The sequence below is a fragment of the Heloderma suspectum genome, chromosome 12 (assembly GCF_057233095.1).
Source record: "Heloderma suspectum isolate Gila_16-S chromosome 12, 16-S_ref, whole genome shotgun sequence".
Taxonomy (NCBI): domain Eukaryota; kingdom Metazoa; phylum Chordata; class Lepidosauria; order Squamata; family Helodermatidae; genus Heloderma; species Heloderma suspectum.
In genome coordinates, this window is record NC_139469.1 from 18,724,363 (window position 1) to 18,748,507 (window position 24,145).

The 24,145-nt window shown below is 48.2% G+C and overlaps 1 protein-coding gene across 2 annotated transcripts in view; it reads right to left on the reverse strand.

The window, feature by feature from the left end:
* The window catches only part of LOC146336635 (BOS complex subunit NOMO1-like), a 70,763-nt gene that overhangs the window by 34,484 nt on the left and 12,134 nt on the right, over nucleotides 1–24,145 (reverse strand). For both annotated transcript variants that reach the window (XM_084818607.1, XM_084818608.1), the window contains exons 5-17: nucleotides 22,165–22,271; nucleotides 21,814–21,886; nucleotides 20,562–20,714; nucleotides 18,656–18,793; nucleotides 16,811–16,900; nucleotides 15,625–15,730; nucleotides 14,150–14,300; nucleotides 12,953–13,130; nucleotides 10,686–10,827; nucleotides 8,468–8,599; nucleotides 7,657–7,793; nucleotides 5,151–5,238; nucleotides 3,724–3,787 (exon numbers count right to left, since the gene is read on the reverse strand). In XM_084818607.1, the coding sequence (XP_084674733.1) occupies nucleotides 3,724–3,787; nucleotides 5,151–5,238; nucleotides 7,657–7,793; nucleotides 8,468–8,599; nucleotides 10,686–10,827; nucleotides 12,953–13,130; nucleotides 14,150–14,300; nucleotides 15,625–15,730; nucleotides 16,811–16,900; nucleotides 18,656–18,793; nucleotides 20,562–20,714; nucleotides 21,814–21,886; nucleotides 22,165–22,271 (1,559 nt within the window). The remainder of the gene's footprint in view (nucleotides 1–3,723; nucleotides 3,788–5,150; nucleotides 5,239–7,656; nucleotides 7,794–8,467; nucleotides 8,600–10,685; nucleotides 10,828–12,952; nucleotides 13,131–14,149; nucleotides 14,301–15,624; nucleotides 15,731–16,810; nucleotides 16,901–18,655; nucleotides 18,794–20,561; nucleotides 20,715–21,813; nucleotides 21,887–22,164; nucleotides 22,272–24,145) is intronic.

The following is a 24,145-nucleotide window of genomic DNA, read 5'->3' on the forward strand; positions in this document are numbered from 1 at the left end:
GAAAGATAATCAGGTGTTCAGATGAGGCCCCACAGTAACTGGCCCCAGCCAAGGGGTTCCTAGGGACCAGGGACCAGGGGTTCCTAGGGACCAAACACCTGGATTCTTACAGCCTATCTGAAAGATAATCAGGTGTTCAGATGAGGCCCCACAGTAACTGGCCCCAGCCAAGGGGTTCCTAGGGACCAGGGGTTCCTAGGGACCAAACACCTGGATTCTTACAGCCCATCTGAAAGATAATCAGGTGTTCAGATGAGGCCCCACACTAACTGGCCCCAGCCAAGGGGTTCCTAGGGACCAGGGGTTCCTAGGGACCAAACACCTGGATTCTTACAGCCCATCTGAAAGATAATCAGGTGTTCAGATGAGGCCCCACAGTAACTGGCCCCAGCCAAGGGGTTCCTAGGGACCAGGGACCAGGGGTTCCTAGGGACCAAACACCTGGATTCTTACAGCCCATCTGAAAGATAATCAGGTGTTCAGATGAGGCCCCACAGTAACTGGCCCCAGCCAAGGGGTTCCTAGGGACCAGGGACCAGGGGTTCCTAGGGACCAAACACCTGGATTCTTACAGCCCATCTGAAAGATAATCAGGTGTTCAGATGAGGCCCCACAGTAACTGGCCCCAGCCAAGGGGTTCCTAGGGACCAGGGACCAGGGGTTCCTAGGGACCAAACACCTGGATTCTTACAGCCCATCTGAAAGATAATCAGGTGTTCAGATGAGGCCCCACACTAACTGGCCCCAGCCAAGGGGTTCCTAGGGACCAGGGACCAGGGGTTCCTAGGGACCAAACACCTGGATTCTTACAGCCCATCTGAAAGATAATCAGGTGTTAAGATGAGGCCCCACACTAACTGGCCCCAGCCAAAGGGTTCCTAGGGACCAGGGACCAGGGGTTCCTAGGGACCAAACACCTGGATTCTTACAGCCCATCTGAAAGATAATCAGGTGTTCAGATGAGGCCCCACAGTAATTGGCCCCAGCCAAGGGGTTCCTAGGGACCAGGGGTTCCTAGGGACCAAACACCTGGATTCTTACAGCCCATCTGAAAGATAATCAGGTGTTCAGATGAGGCCCCACAGTAACTGGCCCCAGCCAAGGGGTTCCTAGGGACCAGGGACCAGGGGTTCCTAGGGACCAAACACCTGGATTCTTACAGCCCATCTGAAAGATAATCAGGTGTTCAGATGAGGCCCCACAGTAACTGGCCCCAGCCAAGGGGTTCCTAGGGACCAGGGGTTCCTAGGGACCAAACACCTGGATTCTTACAGCCCATCTGAAAGATAATCAGGTGTTCAGATGAGGCCCCACAGTAACTGGCCCCAGCCAAGGGGTTCCTAGGGACCAGGGACCAGGGGTTCCTAGGGACCAAACACCTGGATTCTTACAGCCCATCTGAAAGATAATCAGGTGTTCAGATGAGGCCTCACAGTAACTGGCCCCAGCCAAGGGGTTCCTAGGGACCAGGGGTTCCTAGGGACCAAACACCTGGATTCTTACAGCCCATCTGAAAGATAATCAGGTGTTCAGATGAGGCCCCACACTAACTGGCCCCAGCCAAGGGGTTCCTAGGGACCAGGGACCAGGGGTTCCTAGGGACCAAACACCTGGATTCTTACAGCCCATCTGAAAGATAATCAGGTGTTCAGATGAGGCCCCACAGTAACTGGCCCCAGCCAAGGGGTTCCTAGGGACCAGGGACCAGGGGTTCCTAGGGACCAAACACCTGGATTCTTACAGCCCATCTGAAAGATAATCAGGTGTTCAGATGAGGCCCCACACTAACTGGCCCCAGCCAAGGGGTTCCTAGGGACCAGGGACCAGGGGTTCCTTGGGACCAAACACCTGGATTCTTACAGCCCATCTGAAAGATAATCAGGTGTTCAGATGAGGCCCCACACTAACTGGCCCCAGCCAAGGGGTTCCTAGGGACCAGGGGTTCCTAGGGACCAAACACCTGGATTCTTACAGCCCATCTGAAAGATAATCAGGTGTTCAGATGAGGCCCCACACTAACTGGCCCCAGCCAAGGGGTTCCTAGGGACCAGGGGTTCCTAGGGACCAAACACCTGGATTCTTACAGCCCATCTGAAAGATAATCAGGTGTTCAGATGAGGCCCCACAGTAACTGGCCCCAGCCAAGGGGTTCCTAGGGACCAGGGACCAGGGGTTCCTAGGGACCAAACACCTGGATTCTTACAGCCCATCTGAAAGATAATCAGGTGTTCAGATGAGGCCCCACACTAACTGGCCCCAGCCAAGGGGTTCCTAGGGACCAGGGACCAGGGGTTCCTAGGGACCAAACACCTGGATTCTTACAGCCCATCTGAAAGATAATCAGGTGTTCAGATGAGGCCCCACACTAACTGGCCCCAGCCAAAGGGTTCCTAGGGACCAGGGACCAGGGGTTCCTAGGGACCAAACACCTGGATTCTTACAGCCCATCTGAAAGATAATCAGGTGTTAAGATGAGGCCCCACAGTAACTGGCCCCAGCCAAGGGGTTCCTAGGGACCAGGGACCAGGGGTTCCTAGGGACCAAACACCTGGATTCTTACAGCCCATCTGAAAGATAATCAGGTGTTCAGATGAGGCCCCACAGTAACTGGCCCCAGCCAAGGGGTTCCTAGGGACCAGGGGTTCCTAGGGACCAAACACCTGGATTCTTACAGCCCATCTGAAAGATAATCAGGTGTTCAGATGAGGCCCCACACTAACTGGCCCCAGCCAAGGGGTTCCTAGGGACCAGGGACCAGGGGTTCCTAGGGACCAAACACCTGGATTCTTACAGCCCATCTGAAAGATAATCAGGTGTTCAGATGAGGCCCCACAGTAACTGGCCCCAGCCAAGGGGTTCCTAGGGACCAGGGGTTCCTAGGGACCAAACACCTGGATTCTTACAGCCCATCTGAAAGATAATCAGGTGTTCAGATGAGGCCCCACAGTAACTGGCCCCAGCCAAGGGGTTCCTAGGGACCAGGGACCAGGGGTTCCTAGGGACCAAACACCTGGATTCTTACAGCCCATCTGAAAGATAATCAGGTGTTCAGATGAGGCCTCACAGTAACTGGCCCCAGCCAAGGGGTTCCTAGGGACCAGGGACCAGGGGTTCCTAGGGACCAAACACCTGGATTCTTACAGCCCATCTGAAAGATAATCAGGTGTTCAGATGAGGCCCCACAGTAACTGGCCCCAGCCAAGGGGTTCCTAGGGACCAGGGACCAGGGGTTCCTAGGGACCAAACACCTGGATTCTTACAGCCTATCTGAAAGATAATCAGGTGTTCAGATGAGGCCCCACAGTAACTGGCCCCAGCCAAGGGGTTCCTAGGGACCAGGGGTTCCTAGGGACCAAACACCTGGATTCTTACAGCCCATCTGAAAGATAATCAGGTGTTCAGATGAGGCCCCACACTAACTGGCCCCAGCCAAGGGGTTCCTAGGGACCAGGGGTTCCTAGGGACCAAACACCTGGATTCTTACAGCCCATCTGAAAGATAATCAGGTGTTCAGATGAGGCCCCACAGTAACTGGCCCCAGCCAAGGGGTTCTCAGCCTCTAAACATGGCGGCCACACTGCGGGAAGAACCCATGGAAAATCTGCTCCCAGGCCACTTCCGAAACATCTCGAAGGCATCATAAACAGCTTCAGGTTTGGAAGACTCCTTCTGAAGGTATTCACAGGAAGGTTTCACAAGCGACCAGCTGTTACCCATGCTTACGTGTCATAGGTGTAGTACTCATGTTCAAAGCGGTGACAGGAGCGGGGCGTTACCTCATACACACCTGGAAGAATGAAGCAAAAATGCGGTTGTGACTCAGATCTTATATTTGGGGATTCTGATACTTCGAAGTAACATAAATGGGCACCAACAGCCACGCTAGCATTTTGACTGCTCTCAAAACAGCTGTGCTTGAACCATTTTTATCTGATGGAGTGCTATGCAACATGTTGAAAGCTTCTGCCATCTTTAAAACACAGGCTGACCCAACTGAAGATCCCAAATTACTGATTCTCCCGTTCAATTCAGACCGTACCAAACCATGGCTTTCTTTAACCCTAGTTTAGAACCAAACCATGGTTTGAGCTTTCAAACATATAGGCAAACCATGCTTTAGCTGCTGCTTGTCTGCATCCATTTACCATCTGCTCAGCCCCTCCCTTTTCTATCGTATAGCGATTTCTGGAGATGGAGTCTAACTAAGAAGTATAGTTTGTCAACCCAGACATGAAAACAAGCTATCGTCGCCACAAACCATAGTTTATACACCAACTTCAAACTATGGTTTCTTATGCTGGTTTCCCAGCTGTTCACAAACCACGGTTTGTCAATGCAGACATCACATGAAACCATAGTTAAGATTCCATAACCATGTTTTAGTAAAATGTATGAATTGAGGTTTTGGCCTGGTTAATATATAATGCTAAATCATAGTTTGTTGCCCTACCCAGGGTTTGTCTGGCAGACAACAGAAAAAAACATGGTTTGTTTTCTCAGTCCCTGGGTTGTTTGTTACCCTGCTCCTTCGGCCACTCCCTCCCTCTATCCCAACTACCTTTGCAGTACTGCCATATAAAGAGGCTGGTTGTGTTTTTTTTACCACTCTTGCCCACTGCCTCTGTAGCCTGGCAAAACAACCCACGAAGAACTCACGATTCTGGGTTTGCACATAATGACAACCCACAGTTCACAACCCAACAACAAACCCTGGGATCTCTTCATGGGCTGCTTATGTTTAACAAGCCACAGGTAGCCCATGGTTCTGGATTTCCCCGTAACGACAACCCACAATTAAACAAACCATGGTTAATTAAACCACAGTTTGTCATTATTTGTGGACCAGGTCTCTGTTTCTTTGAGAAGACAAAGAGAGGAGAACACCAAGCTGTTCCCACCACCTTCCTTGCTGTTGCCCTCACTCTTCCTCCCCATCTGCAATTTCTGCTGAATCAGCAATAGCTCAACCTAATAGTTTGGCCATGACATATGAATCAGGTCGCTCTCGCCCACCTCTGAACAGCTTTTTACACACTGCATCTGCCACTGCCTTTTGTCCTCCATAATCTCCTCTTCTCTACCCAAACCATGGTGAGAACCTCATACACATTCCCAGTTCATTTGCAATCAAATATCTAAGGACAACTCACCGGGCTTCGAGAGACAGAATCTGTTCACTCCTTTGGACAGGTTGTAAATGCCAACATTCTCCGGCCCGTTTCCATCCTGGTAGAACTCCTGAGGACATCAAAAGATGCAAGGAAATGACTGGCAGGCATCAGTGCACGATCTTGGAAACAGCATTTGTGTGGGAAAATTCAAGGCAATGGGCAAACACTTACAGCAGTTCCTAGCTCCATCTCCCAGTATCCCTCTCAAACCCTTGAAGTCAAAACACATGGGGAACAGGGATTCAGCCTGAGCTGGATGGCATTACACTCCTGATGAAGACTCAGGCTTGACTCAGGCTTGACTCGGCCTCTGACTCGGCCCTGAACCTGAATGCCCAGGTCTTGGTGGTGGCCACGAGGGAATTTGCACAGCTAAGGCTAGTGAATCAACTGCGCCTGTTCCCAGAGATGTCTGAGCTGGCCACAGTCACGCATGCCTTCATTACGTCCCATTTGGTCTACTGTAACAAGCTCTACATGGGGCTGCCTTCGAAAACTGTTCAGAAACTTCAGCTCGTCCTGAATGCTGCAGACTGTTGACTGGGGCTGGCTACAGGGAGCATGTGAGTCCCTTGATACAGCAGCTTCACTGGCTACAAGTCTGTTTCCAGGCAGACCGAAAGTGCTAGTTATGACATATAAAACCCTACGCAGCTTGCAGCCGGGCTGCCTGAAAGACCGCCTTCTACCATACGAGCCTGCCTGGTCTTAAGATCTTCGGGAGAGGCCCTTCTTTCGAGACTGCCATCTTCACAGGCACATCTGGTGGCGACCTGAGGGAGGGCCTTTTCGGTGGCTGCTCCCAGGCTGTGAACTCCCTGCCGAAGGTGGCTAGGTTCACTCCCTCTCTGCTATCCTTCTAAAGGCAGGCAAAGAGCACTTTATTGAAGACAGCCTTTAGATTGTAAGTGGGCATGATGGGCTAGGTGCTGCTTTTAATAATGTTTTAATTTATTAAATTTATTTTTATTTGATTTATTTCATTTCTAAAACCGCCCAATAGCTGGAGCTCTCTGGGGGGCTCACAAAAATTACAACCACGAAGCGCAGCATAAAACAACATACATATGAAAGCTTAAAACCACAATATAACAGTACAACCAGAATAAAACCTAGCAGCAATAATAAAACCAGAAGAAAATTGAGCAGATTTAAAAATATAGATTTAAAACACCAAAGCTAAAAGACTAAGAAGCTAAAACGCTAAGAAACTGGGAGAATAAAAAGTTCTTCACCTGGTGTCTGAAGGAGTACAACATAATTGTATTTTGATGTATTGTTTTAATCTATTTTAATTCTTTCTGTAAGCTGCCTCGAGTGCCATTTTTTGGTAGAAAGGAGGGGTACAAATCAATCAATCCACCTGACAAGCCCATTTCAATCCTGATTCCTTTATGTTAGGATTGGGGAACATGGCGCCCTCCAGATGGTGTTGAACTACAATTCCCATCATCCTTGACCATGCTGGCTGGGGGTGATGGGAGTTGGTGGCCAACCATATCTGGAGGGCCACAGATTCCTGCTGCATGTAAAGTGGGCAAAACTATTATCAAAATGTTTTTAAAAGAACTGGTTAGATGGTCTGTAATAGCGGCATGTATTAATAGATACACTCTATTCTGCACTGGGCGGACCACATCTGGAGTACTGTATCCGCTGAATTCTGGGCGCTGGATTTTAAGGACACTGACAAACTAGTACGCGCCCAGAGGAGGGTGAACAGGATAGGGAATGGGTGTGTAAACCAAGGGCAGTATCCAACTGTGTCATTCCTTTAGTGGAAATATTACGTTAACGGAAAGTAGGTTCCAAACTAACCAACTAAAGTTACGTTTGCGCAACTGTGCTTGCCGAAGCGGTTGAATACGTTTGCGCAACCCATTGTGCGACCAGTTGCACATAACTCTTGTGTAACTGGTCACGCAACCAGATGTGCAGCCCATCGTGCAAAGATTGACAGCCAGCCGCTTGCACAGCGGAAAGTTGCAGCAGAGCTCTACTGGCGCTATTTCAGTTTGCGAAATGACACCATTGGATACTGCTCCAAGCCCCAAGTCCTACGAGGAAGAGCTGAAAGAGCTGGGTATGTTTAGCATGGGGAAGAGATGATTAAGGGGAGGAGGGATAGTGGTCTCCAAGTATCTGAAGGGCTTTCGGGCAGGAGATGGAGCAGACTGCCTCTCAGTTACCCCAGGGGGTAGGCCTAGAAGCAATGGGTAGAAACTGCAGGGAAACAGATTTTGGCTAAACGTTAGGAGAGACGTCTTGACAGTGAGAGCTGTTTGACAGTGGCACAGCCCAACTTGGGCAGTGGTGGGCTCTTTTTTCCCGGTGGTACTTAAACAGTCTGGACAGCCTTCTGACCTGAGCAGGGGTTTGGAACACATGGCCTGCAACATCCCTTCCAGTTCTGTAATTCTATGAACTATGACACCATCAGAACTGAAGCAAAGGGAATACGTCTAAACAATGTGCTACTACCCACCAAGGTAATCGCATGGGAAAGGGAACACCGCAGCATATATCCCGTCTGACGAAACTCTATCCCCGATACATCTTCTTCCAAAACCTCAAGCTCCAGGGATTTATTCTTCCAGCACCAGTCTTCACGGATAATGCTCACTAAGAAGACAAATTGTGGGGAATATTGCATACAAAAGACTCAGCGGATCCGAGCAAATCAGCATTTCATTGACATAGGCCTGCCGAGTACTGTCCAGATGTGTTGGCCAACAACCCCCATAATCCCCAGGCAGCATGGGCATAGTCTAAAGGAACATGAGGCAGCCACCATGCTGAAACTAAGCAGGTTTGGGTCTGGTCAGTGCTTGGAAGGGAAACCACCTGAGTTCCACAATGGAAGAAAGGTGGGATATAAATGTAATAAATAAATAACAAAGAAGTTGCAGGCCAACAAATCTGGATGACACCAGGCTGGGGAGAAGGGAGATCACCTCTTTTTGAAATGGCGCTTACCCATCTGCTTTTTTTTTTAAATAAGCGCTTGTATTAAAATAATTAAAATAATGCTGCCCAATTAAGCAAGGGCACCTTTTCGGTTTGACTAAAAGTGTTCTTATTGACTCATCAACCGACTGATTAAACACTGTGGGCCGCATTTTAAGTGCAAGCCCTTTGGATGTAGCCAATTTTGGCTGAAAAGCAGGGTAAAAAATATAATCAAGACGTCAGGGCGTAAAAACAGACACACACACACACACACACACACACACAGAGCCCGGTGTTTTGTCACAGCGGCCACGCAATAAAAGCAAGAAGCATTGCGTTATCCTCACTTTTGTATTTGCCCGGCAGCACGTTCTCAATCATGAAAGTCAGAGAGTTAGACTTCGATGCAAGTTGCAGACTGCGCTTTTCTCCCTGCCGGTTCAAGGACTGAAGAGTCACTGCCAGTTCACCGCAGGCATCTGGGGAAGACATGCAAGGGAGAGAAAGCAAAAGACATGAGTTGGAAAGCTGAACGTAGTAACGTCCGTAAGGCTTTTGGGGATCAGAGAGTCTTCAAAAACAAGGGTGTCAAACCTCTTTCAGCCCAGGGGCGAAATTCGATTTTGGAAAAAAATCTCAGGGGACAAATGCCAGTGGTGGGACGGTCGGAAGGCAAAATGGGTGGTGCCAAAACATCCACATATTTTAGCTTCAAGTTCTTCCTGCCAGTAACTAAGCCCCAGGAGAGGTATGTTAACGTTTTGGGGAAAAAACACGCAAAAGCTAGGAAACCACCAAATTATCAGTGGTCAGAAGAAAGGGGGCATGGCCACCTGGGGAACCTCAAAGGCGAAGCTTGGCCTGCGGTCCTGAGGTTCAAAACCCTTAATTAAAATTGAGGGAACATTGGCCTCCTAATGAGGAAACGCTTGTTGGAGAATATATTCTGAAGCATTAAAACAATTGGGATCGGTAAGCTTTACTTATCCCAGTTGTTCTATTGCTTCTTGGTGTTGGGTCAGGATACATTTCCTGTGTGGTCTGGCTTGAGAACATGTTCAAGCCATTTCGCAAATTACGGTGAGGCAAACCCAGGTCTGCCACCAAGAGTACACTAAACACTCTGTTTAGCCAATCACCGCTTCCTGCCAAGTGTACCTGTAACAGTACACGTTTGCAAACCACGCTAGCGACATTCACCGGGGATGCAAACCACGCTAGCGACATTCACCGGGGATGCAAACCACGCTAGCGACATTCACCGGGGATGCAAACCACGCTAGCGACATTCACCGGGGATGCAAACCACGCTAGCGACATTCACCGGGGATGCAAACCGCGCTAGCGACATTCACCGGGGATGCAAACCACGCTAGCGACATTCACACGGGATGCACACCACACTACCAATGTTCACACAGGATGATCTTTCAGTCTGGGGCCTCCAACATGGGGTCCATAGGCACCAACGTGACTACAGACACTTGTCTTGGCTCCCTGCCCCTCCTGATTTTTATGTTATTTCTTAAGGTATTGTTGATAAATTTGTTTTTTTTTAAACCTGGGGTAGTGGCATGCTGCAAGCAGAGTGCTGCCTTCCAATGCCATCTGTATTCGGGCTTTCTGTTTTGGAGCTCAGATCCCACCTCTACCTTGTACTTAGGTTCTTTGGCAAGTTACTTTTCTTTTCGTCTGCTTCCCGGGACATGAGCATCTTGTGACCTGCCATGCCCATCCTGGCAGCCATTCTATGAATGGGCAAGCCCCACCACAACAGCCATTTAGTAAATGGACACTTCTACAGATGTGTGGCCTGCTTTTTTTGATGTATATGTATAATACTTACCCGTATTTTCATTCATATATATATATACATACATACACACACACACACACATACACACCCACGCTTCATAAGCATGTATTGAAATTGAGAAGTTCAAATTTATGCAACCACAATTTATTTTATTTGCCTCTTTTCATTTTCTTGCAATATCACAAAAAAATAATTTTTAAAATGGCAGCCATTTTGTGAGAGCACCCACAACACTCCCTCAAAATTCCAAATGTGCTCATTGCCCCAAAAAAGGTTGGGGGCCCCTGCTCCAGATATATACTCATTCCTGCCACAGTCAGACCTGGCCATGGTCCTACAAAAATTAGTTTCACCTCATTTGGATTACTGTAACATGCTCTATATGGGGCTGCTCCCCAAAACCACTCCAAAACGTCAATAGGTGCAGAATGCTGCTGCTCAAATCTTGACCAGGGTAATGTGCCCGGAATGGGATCATGTGAGCTGTGCTATGCCAACCACGCTAACTCCCAGTTTATTTCTGGGCCCAATTCAAAGGGCTGGTTTTGGCCTTTAGAGCCTTTCACAGCTTAGGATCAGGGAACGTGAAGGGCTGCCTGTCTCCATATGTACCTGCACATATATTAAAATCTTCAGTGGAACACTGAAAGATGCTGCTCTTTGAGGCCTTGAGGCCTCTATTTTCAAATTTGCCAAAGGTATGTCCAACGCAACCCAACTAACTTTCATCTATCTACATGAAGACTCACCCAAGCAAGTGATTTTCCCTGAAACCGAGGCCAGGAATTGGGAGAAGGTCACGTCTAACACCGGCTTGGAGGCAACTGTCACAGGAAACGTTTTGGGCTTCAAAGCAAGACCCGCTCTGGCTTCTGCCTCAGGAACAATGGCCTACCAACAAGCAGAACAGCATCAAGTATTAGTTCTAGGCAAAACAGAATGCTGTGGATCAAGATGACAACAGTGCCCAGTTCACCAGCCAACTAGAGGAGACCAGCTGGAAACATACCAGAAAATGCATCAAAGAAAAACAGAACTACCATACACTCAATTTTGTCAATGCCTTCTTTGGTAGTTCAGGACATCGAAGGCATCTTCTTAGTGGAAAAATGGACTCTACCAGTCAGGATGGGTGAATCTGTCACTTTTGCTTTCTCTCAGTTTCTCATCATTCCAATCTTAAGTTCGGTTTGTCCCAACCTTGAGGTATTTTTTCAGTTTGCATGAAAACTTATACATATTTTAGAGTGCATCTCTCCTTTCTTGTACAAAGTTTTGCCTAAGGGACACATTTCTTGCAAGCATATTAATGTAATTTCCACTGTCAGGGTGGACACTGAGCCCATAGAATCCCAGAGTAGTTCTGATTCTGAGGAAGAGCACTCGCTCCTGGGAGAGGAGCGTGCGCCTTTTTCCCAGGGCCAACAGCTGATGGAGATTCCTCCCACCAGCATTCCTAGCTTAGATAGCAGTCCTGGGAGTGACAGAGCGCAGGAAGCAGACTTGATGGACGCGCGACGCCAATGCAGAGAGCGGCGCCAAATGGAGGACGCAGAAAGGAGGCATAGTGCCCGGTTGGCGCGCAAACAACGGCTGCGCCCAGAGGATCCAAGGGAAAAGGAGAGGGACTCTCCCTAGTCCTTAAGTTCAGGGGTCTGCCAGTAATTCCTTTTCAAATGGTGACCAACTGTTCCAACTTAGGGCATAGGTATTCTGCTGCTCATATCTAGTTGCTAACGGTAGAGTTGTTAAGTTGTAAAAGAGGAATAAAGCTTTGAAAAGAATCCCTTTGTCTGTGTCTGGACTTGGCTACTGGATTAGACTGAGAGAGGCCTCCAAGGAGCCCTTGACATCCACAAATACATGCATTTTTGTATGCATTTTTTTCACTGGAGAACTCCAGTACTTTTGAGCTGCCCAATACTGGTACGAAAATCCCAAGCAAGCAAGACTTGATTGCACTTGCCAGCGGAAGGAAGGTGGGAAGAAATAAATAGAATATGGGCATCAGTGGCAGCTGGTGGCTCTGAATAATAGAAGTACAGCTTCCCATTACTAGAAGTACAGCTTCCAAATCCCGGGAAGTACTAGTTCCCCTCTACTCAGCACTGGTTAGGCCTCATCTGGAGTACTGTGTCCAGTTCTGGGCACCACACTTTAAGAAGTATGCAGACAAGCTGCAGAGGGTTCAGAGGAGGGCAACGAGGATGGTCAGGGGACTGGAAACAAAGCCCGATGAGGAGAGACTGAAAGGACTGGGCATGTTTAGCCTTGAGAAGACTGGGGGGAGATAGGATAGCACTCTTCAAGTACTTGAAAGGCTGTCACAGAGAGGAAGGCCAGGATCTCTTCTCGATCATGCCAGAGTGCAGGACAGAGAAGAATGGACTCAAATTACAGGAAGCCAGATTCCAGCTGAACATCAGGAAAAACTTCCTGGCTGTTAGAGCAATATGACAATGGAACCGCTTACTTAGGGAGGTGGTGGGCTCTCCCACACCGGAGGCCTTCAAGATGAGGCTGGACAGCCACCTGTCAGGGATGCTCTGACTTGGATTCCTGCACTGAGCAGGGGATTGGACTCAATGGTCTTGTAGGCCCCTTCCAACCCTACTATTCTAGGATTCCCCTGGTGAGCATGCGCGCAGACGCACGCACGTGTATACAATTCCCTAGGGAGGTGGTGGGCTCTCCCACACCGGAGGACTTCAAGACGAGGCTGGACAGCCACCTGTCAGGGATGCTCTGACTTGGATTCCTGCACTGAGCAGGGGATTGGACTCAATGGTCTTATAGGCCCCTTCCAACCCTACTATCCTATGATTTTGGTGGGACTCTGGTTCCATCCTGCGTTTCAGCCAGAACTCTAAAGAGCTATCCGAGGTGCTGAACGCATTTGGGGGCTAGGGTTCAGAACCCTGGATAGCTCCTTTTGAGTCCTGGCTGTTTCTGAATAAAACCAAAAGCCGAAATCAGAGCCACCAGCCTCCACTGATGGGCATGAACGTACTCGTACCTGAATGACATATGCACCAGATTTTGCCTTAAAGCAAAACGCTCCGCGAGTGTCAGCCTCAGTAGTCGCCAAGACTGCTTTGTCCTTGTCTTGTGGCCACATGGTCACCTTGTATTTGCTGAACTGCTTGATGGAGTCAGGGAAGCGGGTTACCAAGATCTGCCCACAGACGCTGAACCTGAAATGGTGAAACTCATCTGGTTTGCATTTTAATACGAACCAACCGAATTCGCGCTTTCCGAACTAAAACACGAACCAGAGCACAACTATGCCCTTTGGTTTTCACGCTTCTCCGACTGAAAAATGCCACATTAGGGGAAACTGCGTACAAACCCAGGTATGAATTTTCACATGCACGAAAATTCACATGCACCGACTTTTTTTTTTTCTTTTCTTTTTTTTAGAAAAAAACCATTCTCAAACTGCTGTGAAAACGGGACAGGAAAAACATGTGCTTGAAAAAACGGGAACATTATCGAAAGTGAGACGCACAGATGTGTCCGCCTGTAGCACATCTGCATTTAGGCAGCTGCGCCTTTTAGGTCCCAGCGCTCACACAGATGTGGTTAAGTCTTCGGCTCGGTTCTACCATTTCAGACTGTGGCGGGGGGGAGGGGATCATCATGACTCTATGCTCCTCCATACACCCACACAAAAATACCTGCATGTAAAATTGTCCCCCTGCATTCTGCTTATTACGTTAATTTTCTATTTACATCAGGGATGTTGAACCTCTTCCAACCTGCGGCCCAAATTTGAATTTGAAGAAGTTCTTGGGGGTCGTATTCCAGTGGTGGGTGGGGCTTAAGGCAAAATGGACAGGGCCAAATACTAGAAATACCAAACATGCCAATATAGTTTAGCTTAAATCCCTTACTATCAGTAGGGGTCACACAACTCCATAGTAGAGCACATAGTCTGCATGTTGAAACTCCCAGGTCCAACCCAGGCCATCCCCAATTTTAAAAAGCCGAGTTGCAGCTACCAGGAAAGACCTTTCTCTCCCTGGGACCCTGTAGAACTGCAGCCCATCAGAGTAAGCAATTCCAGGCTAGACGGATACATAGTTGGAGTTGGAATAAGAGAGCATCCAACGCCAAGACCTCTTGGCTCTGCTCCAAACACCCTGTTCATTAACTTGGTTTCCAGTGTCTTTTTGTAGATCTCTGCCCCTCCCCTTGCTCGAAGGACACTCACTCTGTTGCTACGATGTCAGCCAGCTGGGGTGTGTTCGGGGCAATTTTCACCGTAATGGTCTCAAAGAAGAGATGCTCTTTCTGGGCGTGAATGGTGTATGTGCCAGTGGTTATATTTTCAAGGCGGAAGGAGCCGTCGGATTTTGTGGTAACTGTAATAAGAAGGGGGAGGGGGAGAGACAAGCAAGTGCCAGGAACGTAGCTTATATCAAAGGATGCATAGAAGGGGTCCCAAACAGAATTTTGATTAGGGTAAAACTACCTCAACGTTTTCTTGTTGATAAGGCTGATCTCATGGGTTCCCCCCAAAACAGGAGAGATGGCAATGGTACAAGCTAGTCACCATCCTAACCTTGCTGACATTTTATGGTCTGTCCAGCTTAGGGCCTCAGCAAGATAAAACTCTTTTATGGCTTTTGCACTGATATGAGGCAGGTTTCCGGACTTGATGGCACACCTAACTGACACTCCCCTCTTTGTTCTACAATGATGGCAGCAAAGCACCTATCCAAGATTGCACTGAGCACTACTTGACACACAGGTCCCCTAAAGCAGTTGTGATACAAGAGAAGTGAGCAACCTGTAGCCTAATTTGATGTAGACCTCAGCCTAATTGCAAAAACAATTCGCAAATTACCGGTGGAGATCTCTGGCAACAGTAATCTGTCCTTCTTATGCCCCCTGCTGAGAGAGGAGAGGAAGTGGGGAGGGCAGAAGGAGAGAGGGGGGTGGCAGAGAGAAAAGGGGGGAAGGGGGGAGGGAGAGAGAGAGAGGGCGGCACAGAGAGAGAGAAAGGGGGTGGCACAGAGAGAGAGAAAGGGGGTGACAGAGAGACAGTGGGGGGAAAGGGGGGAGAGACAGTGGGGGGAAAGGGGGAGTGAGAGAAAAGAGGGCGGCAGAGAGAGAGAAAAAGAAAGAGAAAGAGAAAGGGGCGATCCGACCCTTCACTGACTTCAGCTCCATCGACTTTCAACATGCGACTCTTAACAGATTACCCCTGAGGAAATGCAGCCCTTGACAGAAAAAAGTTCCCCATCCTTGTTCTAGAGTACTACCATCTTGGAGGCACTCCCTCCCATATACACACCATCACCACCGGAAGAAGGTGGCTGCAAGCAGCTAACCAGTTGCAAAAGGGAATATTTTGGAGAAAATTCACCACCCCTAAGTTGTGCCTTGGGGGTGGCTACCTCCCTCATGATCAGGCCAGCGCTGCTAGAAGCACATGCTTGAGAAGGAGGGCCCATTTGAACTGATGACACAGATCAAATTCCACATTTATTACACTTATATCCCACCTTCCTTCCAGCGTAGAACTCGAGGTGGCTGCATGGCGGTCTCGCCTCCAAGCACTGACCAGACCCAGACCTGCTTAGCTTCAGCAAGGTGGTGGCCTCAGGTGTTTTCAGAATATGCTCTGGGCCCTTTTAAAACTCTTAGTTCTACAACAGCCGGGCAAACACAATCACCACATACCTTTGATCTGGCTATTCAGCATTACAGTAGCGTCCGCAACACCTTCGCCTTCGGGACTGTTCAAAACCCTCCCCGTGACCGAGAAGCCCATGACATGGAAGACGGGCTGAAAACAAGGGCAAATGGGCGGAATCAGAATCTGTGGCACTGCAGCCGGCTTTTTTCCTTCCTCTTTTTTTGAAATGGTTTTGAAATACACCAACAAGGAAGAAAGCCACCATTCCATTTTCACAGAATCATAGAATAGTAGGTTTGGACAGGGCCTACAAGACCGTCGAGTCCAACCCCCTGCTCAGTGCAGGAATCCAAGTCAAAGCATCCCCGACAGATGGCTGTCCAGCCTAGTCTTGAATGCCTCCATAGTTTTCAAAGCAGATTTATGTATTGATAAGATTTTTAGCCCACCTTTCAGGATGTACTGCTCTCACAAGGCGGCTTACAGCATTACAAAAGCAAGAGCATACATGGGGCCCTGTTGCCCATGTCGCGGCCTACGGATTTTCGTTTGGCGACAACACGGAGATGGGCCTTCTCTGCAGCGGCACCTGCCCTGTGGTATAATCTCCTCTCGGAGGTGCCTCAGACCTCAACGCTGGCATGTTTTAGGTATTCACTGAAAGAGCATCTATTTGCTTTGGCTTTCCGTCAGCCACGAGCCATCTTTGTACCAGCCTCATGATACTAGCATCCGTGTGTGTGCATTGCTTTTGTCTTTTTTCATTTGTAAACTGCTTCGAGATTTGTTTCAAATGTGAAGTGGTATATAAATAAAAAGAATTATAATTATTATAATTATAAAATTATTATTATTTTATAATATATTATATAATAATAACAATTATTATTATATTAGATTATAATTTATATTATAATTATTATTATTATTTTAATTATTACAACTAAACACTCTCACAGAACTAACGGGAGTCGCAGCTAATGATTTTTAAGCACCAAATGCAGACTGGAATAATCATGCCTTCCGGTGTTGCTGTTTTTTAAAGCCAGCAGTGACGAGGTCATAAACATCTCCCCGGGCAGGGAGTTCCAAAAGTGTGGGGCCACCACTGAGAAAGCCACCAACCCAATTACTCTTGCTGGCGGACCAGAGTAAGGACTCTAACGCTGACCAGATAGGCTTCCAAAATTTATCTGACATACAAAAATGTGGTCTGAAAGTGGGACTCACCTCAATCTTCAAACTATCATGCTCCACTGTAAAGTCCAATCTAGACGGAGCGACATCAAATGTAATTCTCTCCCCCCTGTAAAAGGGTACCTGAAAGTACACAGCAGAACCCCAGGTTCTGAAACACGTTCCTCAAAACACAAACCCAATCAAAATCCAGTCCATCATACCGACAGGTATTTCACTAATGGTGGTTAGCGGTGGACTGGGGAAAACCTGGATTCAAATCCCGACTCAGCCATGAATCTTTCTAGGTGACCTCTCTCAACCTAGCCTACCTTAAAGGATTGTTGTGAGGATAAATGGAGGGCAGAACCTTGACCACTCTCTATCTCTCAAATCTACTTCACAGGATTGTTGTGAGTTTAAAACGGTGAACCGCCTTCAGCTCCTTGGAAGAAGGTTGTGATAAAAATGTTTTTTAATAAATATATCAGGTTGGATCCAGAGTTTGTCATACTTACAGTAGACCCATAGAAATCAATGGTACTTAAGTTACAATGGGTCTACTCTGAAGTATGACTAAATCTAAATCCACCCCACTGTTTTATAAACAGACACTGTACTGATGTTACTTAGTTTCTATTTCCTAAACAAAATTCAGAGATTTTTGCCATCACGTTGCCAGCTTTGGTCCACAATCCCTCCAAACCTTGATGCGTGGGGCATGACCCAGCCAAAGTTAAGGTCATTTAAGTTTAAGGCTGCTATCCTATGCACGTTTACACAGAAAAAACAATCCTACAACTCCCAGCACGCCCCAGCCAACCATGCTGGCTGGGGCATGCTGGGAATTGTAGGACTTTTTTCTGTCTAAACTTGCATAGGATTGCGCTTTCACTCTGGTTAGGTGGTGAATTTAATTTTTAAAAGAGGCGGATGGGGAGTGGGAAGGAATTCTCCATGTTCTAACACCTTTTCATGTTAGGAAAAACACTTCAGGGACCATACATAATCAGAGAAGGCAATAGCCCTATTCAAGAATGAACAGGGTATCTGTGGTGAAGGGGGTTCTGTATTTAGGACCTGTCCCCCCAAAATCGGCTGGGGCTAATCCAGCCCAGATGGGTTTCCCAAGGCAGCCTGCAGAGGCTCCTTGAGTTCCTCCAGGGGGTGGAGGTGGGCCCCCAGGGGGTGGAGCTGGGCCTCCAGGAGGCAATGCTACCAGGTCACTTCCAAGATGCCAGGAAAAGCTAGGAACAGTCGCAGCTCCTCCTCCCAAAACTGTCTGAGTGCCTGTTTCCATGCTGGAAGACGCATGGAACTCCGAACCTCCCCTGGCATGGCGAAAGGCTAAAATGGGGGGTGATGGTGTCAGTAGCCATGATCACGTCCACTGATGTCTTCCAGCCTACAGAGGGCCTGCTGGGGGCGCAATCTGGCCCACCACCACAATACTGTACTTGCGCCCCTGATCCGGGACAAACGGACTGACTGGGTTTCCAAGGCCAGCGGCTTTGTACACAGAGGCGAAGCTGTTTTGCATTAACCTCTTGCTCTTAGTCAAACTCTCATCAACTCCTGTGAAACTATAGTCACTTCTTAAGCTGATGTAGGCAAACTACAGATCCCAGGAGGCGCCATCATAAGGCACACATGCCCGGCGCCACTGACACAGGTGTGCTAACATTGCAGGCTGGGAGAGACCCCTTGGAAAAAGAGACTCACCGAGAAAACTGATACATTTACTAAGCTCATTCTCCATCAAGCCCATCACCACTCCCTCATCCCCAGAGAGAATCCACCATGGTCTGCGGGTAACTCCTGAAACGGCCAGCCTCTTGGAGCCTCCACATGGAGGAAATTCTCGTTTCTGACAGCAAGGGCTTTTTGCTCATTACTCACCACTGTGTATTTCCCACTGGGCAAAGAGAGGAAGGTAAAGGAGCCATCCTCTTTGGATATGACACTGCAGAGGTAGGCAAGGGAGTCATCCCTTACCGGAAAGCCATCGACTGGAGAGGTATTGCAGCCCATGATGTCCTGTTTAAAGAGAGAGACAGGCAATCCCCATTATGGATATCACCAAACCCAGGGACTCCTAGCTGGCCTAGAACCTCCAGGGCAAGAACCGGAGTTCTGTGGCTGCCAAAGCTTTTCCATACATCAGAACGGAGAGATCGGCTCCAGCTCACACAAAGGAACGCAAGCAAAGAGCTTCCCTCTCCACTTAAGCCACAGGTGGGGAACCTTTTTTCCTGTTGAGGTCCGCATTACCTAGGTCGAAACCTGCCGGGGGAGGAGGGGGTCCACGTTCCAGCAACAGGCATGGCCGGAATTGGGCAAAGCCAAGATTGGCCAGCGTTTGCAAAGTGGTCCAAGGTCAGATTCCCCATCCCCAACTCAGAGAGAGAAGCCCAGTCATGTAGAAGGTCCAGGTGTGCTTTGAATCAAAGGCAGTATCTAGAACCGATGCTTCTGTGGCATATGCCCCGGTTCAGAGATTCTCTCAAGCGATATTGTCAGTACACTGGCAACCTCTATTTACCTGTCTACTGTGTATATAGTCAGATTTCTCTTAAAACCGGATACCAGCTAGAGCCAGCTCAGTACTTCACTCTTGATATGAGTAATACAGAATTAAATTTCTTAAGCAATGCTCTCTCAGACATGATTTGTCTCTTTACTACGAAGCATTAGCCTAACAGTTTTAATTACAAGAGCTTATGCCTACATAAATTCAAACACAGGAAACGTCTAACATCATTTTAAAGGCTTCTAAGCAGAGTCAAGTACATTTGCCAGTTCTCAGTGATAGCCAATAGCAAGCTTTATAGGCTGATTCTACAGGCGGAAGCTATCCTTTAGAATTCTAGAAATAGAATTCTGTATCACCTATATCAAGAATGAAGTAATGAGCTTGGTCTAGATGGTATCTGATTTTAGGAGAAATCTGATTATATACACAATAGACAGGTAATCAGTGTTGCCAACATACTAACAATATAGTTTGAGGAAATCTTTGAACCAGGGCATATGCCACACTTCATATGGAAAATCTGGCTCGGTCTGGTCAGTGCCTGGACGAGAGATAAACCTGAGTGCCAGCACCATCCACGTACACAACAGGGAGGTACCAGCAATCCTGGAGGAACCCCAAGCTTTGCAGAAGTACAAAAAAATCTGGGGGGGGACTCTTAAAGTAGGGAACCCCAAGGACAGCCCAGTAGGGACTGAGCATGCTTGGTGGCATGGAATGCTGACCAACTGTTGCAGGAGGGGGGATAAAGAGGAGGACACGGAATAGAGTAGCTGGAAATCAGAACAGGAGCGTTCCACGCTGCAACATTTTGCTGCAGATCTCACATATGTAATGTACAAGCCAAGAGTTCACAGACATTGCTAACATACTATGGAGCTCACGCGAAGAGGCTGCTTCCATGAGCGAGAAGAGTGGCTCCAGTATAGCTTCAGTCCTAACATCTTGCAATTCCAACACACAAATGTTAGTCGCAGTTTTCCCCATGCTATGCAGTTAGAACTCAACCCTGCATGCCTTTTTGCCTGGCGCGTGCAGCAAAATGAGGAGGCAGAAAAGACTGTACCACTTCAGGCTGCAGCGGAGGGGACAGGACACCACTTTTGAACGCTCCCAGGTATGTCACTCCCTCTATGTTAAAAACAAAACGTACAGCCTTATGTGCCATCTTAACTTCAGTTAAACATGTTTGCGTCCAGGCTGAAAAAATGGGAGGAACTTATCGCTTCAGCGCAAACGTCAAGTTGTCCTTTTTGTTGATGTACTACCAACCTCCTTGGTCACTGAAGAGGAGAAAAGGAGGAACATGACGCCTTTCATAGGCTCCCCATCGCTTCGGACAGATCCGGAAACGTTGTAACCGGCCACGACCAGAGGACCAGAGGCCAAAGCGTTGGAGCTGGTCACTCGTACAGTTGTGCTGGCCTGAGAGACAGACACAGGTATAGGTACAATATTCTGATGGTACGCGACTCCTCAAAGATTAATAGGGAGGTTTCAGATGCCCCCCCTCGCACATGGAGAGAATGCATGAAAGGGGGTTGCTGGTCCATGCAGGCTAGACACCCCCCAAGCATTGTGAAAGGGGTGGGGCTAGCGAGGGGGAACCTCCACAAAAGCTGGGAAACCAGCAAATGATCGATAGTTGTGGAGAACGGGGCGTGGGCTTCTGGGGAATCCCATTGGCACCGCCAGAGGGCCAGGTTTGGCCTCTGGCCTAAGGTTCTGCACCCCTGCTCTATATGCATACATCAGCTTGTGTGTAGACCAGTTGGTGAATTTACAGAGCCATGAATTTACAGGAAGCTTACCGAATGTTGTTCAAGATTCTAATCCATTACCCTTTTTTAACACTTCATTTCACTGCTTCAAAATAACAGTTAACGGAGCGAGGAATCCTATGGCCCCTAGGCAGCGTCTGGGGGCCGTAGGATAGCTCAGATTACTGGATCCGAGGTCAGAGACAGAACTCCAACTTGAGACCCAGGAGACCAAGCTCCCCCCCTTCCTTCATAGCCAGTGCAGAGGACTGTTGTTGTTGTTCAGTCGTGTCTGACTCTTATGAGGTCACAAAGGCAACCTTGGAGAGGAGGGGAAGGGGGGCAGTTCTGTAGCAGGGAGGGGACTGAGAAGGCCAGCATATGAAGACTCCTCTGGCCTCCCCAGCCTCCTTCCCTCCTCCTCCACAGAGCCCCAGCCAGATGGGCAAAAACGCCCATCTAGCTAAAACGCAGACCGGGAGGAACACAGCGGCAAAGATGGCCTCCGCGCTCCTCTCGCTCTGCATAGGATGCCTGTTAGCCTCCAGGTTCAGAGGCTGATGGGCATCCAGACAGGACTGCAGCCTAACTGGGCTTTTGTAGTCATCTTGTGATTACAACAGATATAAAACTGTGTTTCTGATTAAAGCGTCTTCTTTGTTGTTCTGTTAGAGTGCCTTAAAAAGATTTGACCAATATTGCACGAGGGGGGGGGGGGGACACAACGCATCTTCTTTACACTTACAATTTACAGCAGCACGCACCTCTTTCAGTGTCCAGGTAGGATGAGAAGCAAAGATTTCATATTCCCCAGGGAGCACTTTAGAAAAGGCATACCTGGAGAAAGGGGAGTCGTTTCAGAAACAGAATGAGCCTTGTTAACCACTTCTGCCATCTCTCTAAACCAGCCTCCCCCCAACCCGGTGTCCTTCCGATGTGGCAAACCCCAACTCCTATCATTCCCAGCCAGCAACAGTTGGGGGAAGGCTGCTCTAAACAAAACGAAAATCAACAGAAAGCCAAAAGCCACCCATGAGTATATAAACAAGGAAACCAAGGGTACAGATCCAGAGCACGTTCAGTCGTTTCAGGTTTGCAGTCCATAAGGAACTCACTTTCCTCCAGGTTGAGTGGCCGTGGCTTGTATGTTCGCCTCAGACCCGGGATTCCGCAGTGCAACGAGAACTCCAGCAGGACCCAGTGTTTGACCTTTGCTGAGAACCTGGAATAAGTTAATATTCATAGAATCATAGAATAGTAAGATTGGAAGGGGCCTAAAAGACCATCGAGTCCAAGCCCCTGCTCAGTGCAGGAGTCCAAGCCAAAGCATCCCTGACAGATGGCTGTCCAGCTTCATCTTGAAGGCCTCCAGTGTGGGACAACCCACCACCTCCCTAGGGAATGGGTTCCATTGCCGTATTGCTCTAACAGTCAGGGAGTTGTTCCTGATGGTCAGCCGGAATCTGGCTCCCTGTCACTTGAGCCCAGTATTCCGTGTCCTGCACTCTGGCATGATCGAGAAGAGATCCTGGCCTTCCGCTCTGAGACAACCTTTCAAGTACTTGAAGAGCGCTATCCTATCTCCCCTCAGTCTTCTCTTCTCGAGGATAAACATGCCCAGTTCTTTCAGTCTCTCCTCATCGGGCTTTGTTTCCAGTCCCCTGATCATCTTTGTCGCCCTCCTCTGAACCCTCTCCAGCTTGCCTGCATCCTTCTTAAAGTGTGGTGCCCAGAACTGGACATAGTACTCCAGAAGAGGCCTAACTAGTGGTGAGTAGAGGGGAGCAAGTACTTCCTGGGATTTGGAAGCTATGCTTCTATTAATGTAGCCCAAAATAGCATTTGCTTTCTTTGCAGCCACATCACACTGTTGGCTCATATTCAGCTTGTGATCTATTGTGGCACATCAGCTTGCAGAAAAACCCATTCACCCATCATTTCCAATCTGCTTCTTCATTTATTTATTATCGGAATATTTATGCCACCATTCAGGGCCAAGCCCAACCGAGGCAGCTCATGCACAAAGTGAAAAACATAAAACAGACAGAGAAGCTATACAGCTTAGGCCAGTTTGGCAGCTGCAGCCCTATTGAGAGAAAGCTGACCTAGCCACAGTGACACATACCTTGCTTACATCCAGGATAGATTACTGTAATGCATTCCACCTGGGGCTGCCCTTGAAGATGATTCGGAAACTGCAATTGGTACAGAATGCTGCAGCTAGAATGTTTGTGGGAGCTAAGCATTTGGATCGTATTACTCCTATTCAGTGTGAGAGCCAGTGTGGTGTAGTGGCTAGAGAGTTGGACTGGGAGTCGGGAGATCCGGGTTCTAGTCCCCACTCGGCCATGGAAGCTCACTGGGTGACTTTGGGCCAGTCACAGACTCTCAGCCCAACCCACCTCACAGGGTTGTTGTTATGAGGCTAAAATGGAGAGGAGGATTATGTACATTGCCTCGGGTTCCTTCAGGAGGAAAAAAGGCGGGATATAAAGGTAATAAATAAATAATATTCTGCTTCATTGACAGTGGCTGCCTGTTAGTTTCCAGGCCCAATTCAAGGTGATGGATTTGGCCTTTAAAGCCCTAAATTGTTTGGGATCACATTACCTGAAGTACAGCCCACACCTGTATTGAGCCTGCCCAAGTATTAAGGTCAGCATCAAAGGCTCTCCTCTCTGGTCCACCAGCAAATGCCATCACACTGGCAGGCACTAAGGATAGCGCTTTCTCAGTGGTGGCCCCACACCTTTGGAACTTTGGAACTCCCTCCCCAAAAAGATACATATGGTCCCATTATTACTGACTTTAAAAAAAATCCTGAAGAAACATTTATTCCAGTCTGCGTTTGGTGCTTAAAAATCATTAGCTACTGGGGGGGGGGGGGGTTGTTGACTTGTAATTTGTAGGTTCATGTTTTTATAATATTGTAAGCTACCTTGTGAGGGCAGTGTACACTAAAAGGCGGGTTAAAATATTTTCAATAAATAAATATAAATTAATTTAATTAAATTCATTAAGGTTATAAAACTAACACGGCAGACTAAAATGCTCTATAATCCAGCACAGCAGGCCAGGTAAAAATTCAACACAAGC